The sequence below is a fragment of the Nannochloropsis gaditana genome, assembly GCF_000240725.1.
Source record: "Nannochloropsis gaditana CCMP526 unplaced genomic scaffold scaffold099, whole genome shotgun sequence".
NCBI lineage: Eukaryota > Eustigmatophyceae > Eustigmatales > Monodopsidaceae > Microchloropsis > Microchloropsis gaditana.
The window spans coordinates 18,470-24,611 of NW_005803854.1; the positions used below are offsets into that span (position 1 = coordinate 18,470).

The 6,142-nt window shown below is 56.7% G+C and overlaps 1 protein-coding gene across 1 annotated transcript; it reads left to right on the top strand.

Moving 5' to 3' along the window:
- Positions 1–2,243: 2,243 nt before the first annotated feature.
- On the top strand, positions 2,244–4,142 carry NGA_0569000 (major facilitator superfamily domain-containing protein 1; the record flags this gene model as incomplete). Its single annotated transcript, XM_005855778.1, has 1 exon — positions 2,244–4,142. The coding sequence occupies one exon, from the start codon at positions 2,244–2,246 to the stop codon at positions 4,140–4,142; it is 1,899 nt and encodes a 632-aa protein (XP_005855840.1).
- Positions 4,143–6,142: the final 2,000 nt, after the last annotated feature.

Below are 6,142 nucleotides of genomic sequence, written 5' to 3' on the forward strand. Positions count from 1 at the left end.
GCTTTAACGGCGGCGGCGAACGCGCCGGGACCCGTGACCTTGAGGTGGAACATGCTTAGAGGGCGGGGGGAGGAGAGCTGGGTCACGGGTGGAAGAGAGGGGGAAAAGGAAGGAGTCATTCTTATTCCAGGGAAAGGCGGGAGGAGGGAAGATGACCCCACCGTGAAGAACGGGCTCCCCCTCTTTCTCGATCGACTCGCCCAGGACGGCATCCGGGACGCGATACCTTGCCCCTGGTCTCCAGTGGGCGTGCGGCTGACGCACGGACGGCCGCCACACGGCTTCTGGGGCCTGTCTGCCTGGAAGGAAGGCTGGTTCGAGGTCCAGGACGAGGGCTCGCAGCTGGTCGCGCTGGCGACGCGGGTGAAGAGGGGGGAGGAAGTGCTGGACCTGTGTGCGGGCAACGGCGGGAAAACCTTGGCGATGGCGTCCTGGATTCTGAAGGACGGAAAAAAGGGAGGCAGTGAGGGGAGGCTGTGGGTGTATGATACGGAGCAGGCGCGGCTGAAACAATTGCTGGCGGGGGCAAGGAGGATGGGAGCGGAGAGGTTGGTCAGGGCAGTAGAGGATGAGGTGGCCTTGGAGGCATTGATGGGGAGGGAGGAAGACGGGCAGGGGAAAGGGAAGTGCGACGTGGTGCTTGTGGATGCGCCCTGCTCCTCAACGGGCGTGTTGCGGCGCCGACCTTCCCTCCGCTGGAACCTGAAGCCGGACGCCGCGCTCAACGCCCTCCCTGCCATCCAACGTCAGCTCCTGGTTCAGGCACAGCGATACGTGAAGGTGGGGGGAAGGCTCGTGTATGCGACGTGCTCCTTGCTCGAGGAGGAGAATGAGAAGGTGGCGGGTTGGTTTTTGGAGGAATTTGGTTCGGGAGCGAGGGAGGGAGGACGGGAGGGAGGGCGTTATCGACCCCTGCCTTGGGCCGAAGAAGAGGAACCTTTGCGAGCGGCGGCGGAAGCTTATGGAAAAAGGCAGGGACGGGCAAAAGGCATGGTAAAGGAGCTGGCGCCCGGCATGTTGCTTTTGATGCCCCATGTACACGGCACAGACGGCTTCTTTATTGCGAGATTTGAACGGTACCGTTGAAGGAGAGGAATTGGATGGGTGTACAGGGTTGTCCATCATGCACATAGACAAGATATTACTGTGAGAATGTAACTGAGGATATGTCGTGGAGTCTAATAAAATAAAAAAGTACGATCCATGCTTGCCGCGCTCATGATAAGCCTTGGGTTATCGATTTTTTCCACAATCTGTTGGAGGGCCCTCCGAGTGACCTGTATTTACCTTGCAACTTTATTTTATAACTGCTGATAATGGTAGCAATAACATTTTACTAAATCACTTGTTTTTGATTGGAAATACTTTGGCTTGACAAGACAGAAGAAATGCGGAGTTCAGAGCAAGCTTGCGGTTGAGAGTTCAGACTAGAAATCCACTTTTTAAACAAGGAGGAAAAACGGTTTTCCGTAGACTAGCAATAAGTAGAGCAAAATAAACCTTGTGATTTATATTGTTGTTCATTTGACGAATGTAAACGTCTTGCCCGACGTTTCCAGAACCCCGGTGCTCAAGTACTGCCCTTTGCTCAGGCCTGCCAGTCCTTACACTTGTAGGCCCGCGTGGTCAGGGATCCCAAAAATCCATTAAAAGGTCGAAAGCACATTTTTTCCATAAGCATGTCTTAGTATTGTACCTCTCCGCTCATAAAACACGATTGTTTTTCTGCTTCGCCTCGAACTTCCTGGGCGATTTGAGAAAAGAGAAAAGAAAGAACATTTTACGGGGGAAAAGCTTTTCCACCGGTATCATCGGATCAGCCGGAACGGCAATTACCAAGTGAGATTCCAAACCACGGAAGGGGTTGAAGAAAGTCGCCTCAAATTACACCCTCAACTGTGTGCGCATGTGACGAATGTCATTTTTATGCTGAGGCCGCCACCAGTTTTATAATATTTTCCCCCTATGAAATGAAAGGGAAGATCGAACGTCCATCCGACCTTCTCCAAGCGCATTGCTACGACTAGGTGCGATGGGCGGGGGACGGCCGAGGACGTGCTTGCTTGCCTACGGGCGTACTTTTTCTATCTTCACAACCATACAGGAAATTTAGAGCCTTACACATCACGGACAAAAAGATCGGTGTGATTAATTGACGTCCAGAACCATATAAGGGCACTCGAATCTTGTGAATTTTCAACCTCCTCCCGTTCTGTTCAATATCACAACATAATAGGTACACAATGCAGGAGAATGGTGGCCCTGGAAATGTGAATGATAGTGTGAATAATGAGGTTCCGGAGCGTGTTAACCATCCATCGGACTTGGCTGGGCACAAAAGCGAGTTGGGCCCTAGCCGTGAGGGCAATGGCGTTGAGCATAAGGCCGAACGACGGGATGACAAAGCTCTACAAAGAAGCCGAACTCTTCCCCACAGAATACTGTCTCGGCAGACTTCCAGCCAATCATTTATGGTGCGACAGCTGGAAAGTCTTCGCGCTCCGTCCTTGAGCCGCGTCGCCTTATCCGGTGCCCCCAGTGACATCCCGGACGTGGGACTGATGCTGCCTCACGTAGATTTGGACGTGAAAACCGAGGAGGCCAAGATGCTGTGTATTCCAGGAACGAGATGGCATATGCTTCTGGTGGTCCTTGCTTGCAGTATTGCGTTTGGACCCTCCTTTTCTCGCTCCATCTTGAGCGCAGTGAGTGCGGACGTGATGCTTGCCTTTGGCATGACGAAAGCCACCTACGGAGCTCTGTCAGGTCTACCGGCTATTCCCAACATCTTTGCCTCCCCCATTGGTGGTGCCATTGTCGACCGGTTGGGCGCGGATAAGAGTTGCGTCCTCTATTCGGGTATCACCGTCTTGGGCAGCATATGCCTGTCGACGGCCGTCTACATCCGTTCCGTCCATCTGCTCGCCGCCGCCCAGATCCTTCTCGGGATCGGGAGGGGTACGCTGGTCATTGCTCAGAAGGTGTTTCTCAAGCTGGCGGCGGACCCGAAGGAGACCTCCTTCCTCTTCGCCCTCTCCTTCTCCATCTCCCACGCTGGAATGTTCATGGCCTTCTTCCTCTCCCCCCTGATCGAGGACAACAGCCCCTATGGGTACCTGGCGAGCGTGTGGGCCAGCACAGGCATCACCGTGCTCTCCTTTCTCTGCACGATCCCCCTCCTGGGCAAGCTCAGACACATCCTCCCCTTGCTGAGGGCCGAGGAGCAGGAGTCTTTCTTGGCGGACGAGGAGGAGGAGGAGGAGGACGGGAAAGCGGGAGAAGCAGAGGAAGGGGGGGGCGGCCCGACGGCGTCCTCGAGGTGGGGCAGGCGAGAGGAAGGCTCGTGGGTGGAGCTGGTCGGCGCGGGCACCTTGCAACGGGTCATGAACGCGAGCAGAAGACAGGCGGGGGGCGCCTCCATGAGCGATCTGGCCAACCACCCGATCCCCTCCCCCTCCTGCTGGCAGACGGCCTATCAGTACTTCGAGGACCTGATCTCCATCCCCTTCTTCCTCCTGGTCCTCTGCATCGTCTGCTACTACATGGCCTTCGTCCCCCTGGAGACCTTCGCCGTCGACTACCTCAAGTCCGACCTGGGCTACAAGGCCTCCACTGCCTCGCTCGGGGCCTCCCTGGTCATGCTTGGCTCCGTCTTCCTCGGACCTTTTTTCGGCCTCCGCGTGGACATCGAGCTCTGGAAGAAGGGCGTGCCCGGGCAATGGACGCGCCGTTTGTGTCCGCCGGGGGCGACGCAGGCGTGGGCTATGTTCCTGACCGGGACGGGCATCCTCACCGTCACGCTCGCTCCCACCAAGTGGCCGTGGGGCTTCGCCTTGGTCAGCATCGGGTATGCCATGGCTTGCGCTGCACTCTGGTCGTCGGTGCCGGAGGTGGTGAAAGCCCGGTCCCTGGGGCTGGCCTTCGGGGTGATCCACGCCGTGATGGACGTCATGATCATGGTCACCGAGGTGGTGATAGGCCGGCTCTTGGATACCGGGCACACCTATGAATCCGCCGTGTGGCCCATGTTGGTCGGCTTCACGACGGCGGGTTTCCTCGCCACGCTCGCGCTGATGCATGTGTTGATGAAGCAAGTCAAATTGAACGCGGTCATTGCGGCTATGACGGATAACGAAAATTAGGACGAATAGCGCCTGGCCGTCTAGTTATGTCGCAAATTGGGGCCCAGACCTGTGCTAGCTTGCACACGTCCCAGGATTCGCCCTTTCTGAATGTAGTATGACATGCATGTGCAGTTAATTTCAAGGTGTCTTTTAGGGGTACCGAGGTCCTGAAAGCGTGGGGGTGGTATTTTAACCCTTTGTGGCGGATTTGAACGAGCAACACCGGGGTGCATGTAGATATGTTGACGGCTACAATCAGATGATATATTCATAAAATCATGATGTAGGTACTCGTCTACCGATTTTCCAGAACGCTCCAGTCGAGGACTATGTCATTGGTTTCGCGTATTTATTTTGACCTCGCCGACAACTGCACAATGACGAGTATATTTCCGGCTACCATTTAAGCAAGTAGATCACGTCGTAGTGCAAGGATGCTTTCTAGATAGCTACGTACGTTTTCCCCATGACAAAAGCAAGGCATCGCGGATAGACGTGAAAGAGATGGCGAGTCCTGCGTGGTGAAAGGTGGGAGCCCTCCTTACTGGGTCCTTGTTCCCCGTGGTGCATCTCACGGATGCTATTGGCTAAGCTTACATTGGTACTCAGTTACTACAGGCTGGCTGTCGTCGCAAAAATGCATACAGTTGGGTCGCAATGAGATCGGGTTTCCTCCTCCATCCTCTGAGCGCTACTGCCGCCACCACGGCCCCCTTCCTACTCAGCCCAAGAATCACGGCGACGTTTTCGACGCTGACACGTGCGAACTCGCTGCCGCGTATGGCTTCGTCCGCTTCTTATTCGATAGAGAATGACGGTGGCAACACTGCCCCCAATGTCGCGATTATTGGAGCGGGCATCGCGGGACTTACTTGCGCCCGTACGCTCCTAACCTCCTGCCCTACTGCTCGTGTCTCGCTCTTCGAAAAGAGTACCAGCCACGGTCGATGCGCCACACGGACCGTCCGTGGGATCGGCAACTTTGATCATGGGGCCCCGCATTTCTCAGCTTTTAGCCCTGCCTTTCGCGAGCAGGTCCAGACTTGGCGGGAAGCAGGCTTGGTAGTGCCCCTCTCACCTTTCACCTCGTCTTCCGACTCGACCTCGGCGGCGGCAACAGCCCGTTATGTTGTGCACCCCAGCATGCGCACTCTTCCTACGCATCTCGCGGAAGGACTCGCCGTACATCGGCCTCTTTTGATCGCCAAACTTGAGTACATTCGGAAGGCGCAAGGACAGGATGCCAGCCAGGAGCAGTCCGCCCCCTCCTCTCCTCCCGGTCATCAGGGCGGATGGGCCCTCCACCACGACCAGGGCACTGTCCCAGAAGTCTTTGATGCCGTCGTGGTCGCGGTCCCCGCGGAGCAAAGCTGTGCCCTCTTGTCGCCCGTGTCCCCGGGCCTGGCCTCCCTACTCGCACCGGTTCGGAGCCGTCCTTGTCTGAGCGTGCTTGTGGCTTGGGATGGGCCTACAGGCGCCCCTTGGAGCGAGTGGACGGCCGACATGGATGGCGAAGACGGGTACGTGGGAGGTGACAGCCATGTGCGAGTGTCTGGGCCCGGTCTGGCGTTCGACCTGTGCCTCCAGGTTCACTCCCTCCTCTTCCCCCAAGACCATTCGAGACTGCCACCCCTCTTCTACCCTCCGACCGACTTCCTCTCTCTTTCCCGCATCCCATGCACTATCCCTTATTCCAAACCTTCTTCCCCCCCCTCTGCCCTTTGTACCCCTCTCAGCATCCTAGCCAGCGCCCGCCGCGATGACTTGAAGACAGCAGGGCGGCCAGGGATGGAGGGACGGAGGGAGGGAGGGAGGGAAGGTGAATTGTGGGTGTTTCATGCCACACCTGAGTACTCCGCCCGTTACATCCAGACCGAGCCCTTCCCCCAGGAAAAAGTCGTGTCCGATGTGTTGCGCTCTTTTTCGGGGAAATTCGGGAGCGGCCACGAAGGTGGCGGCACGCGACAGGGAAGGAGGAAGAAACCGGCTTACGTCGCCGTCCAGCGTTGGTTGTACTC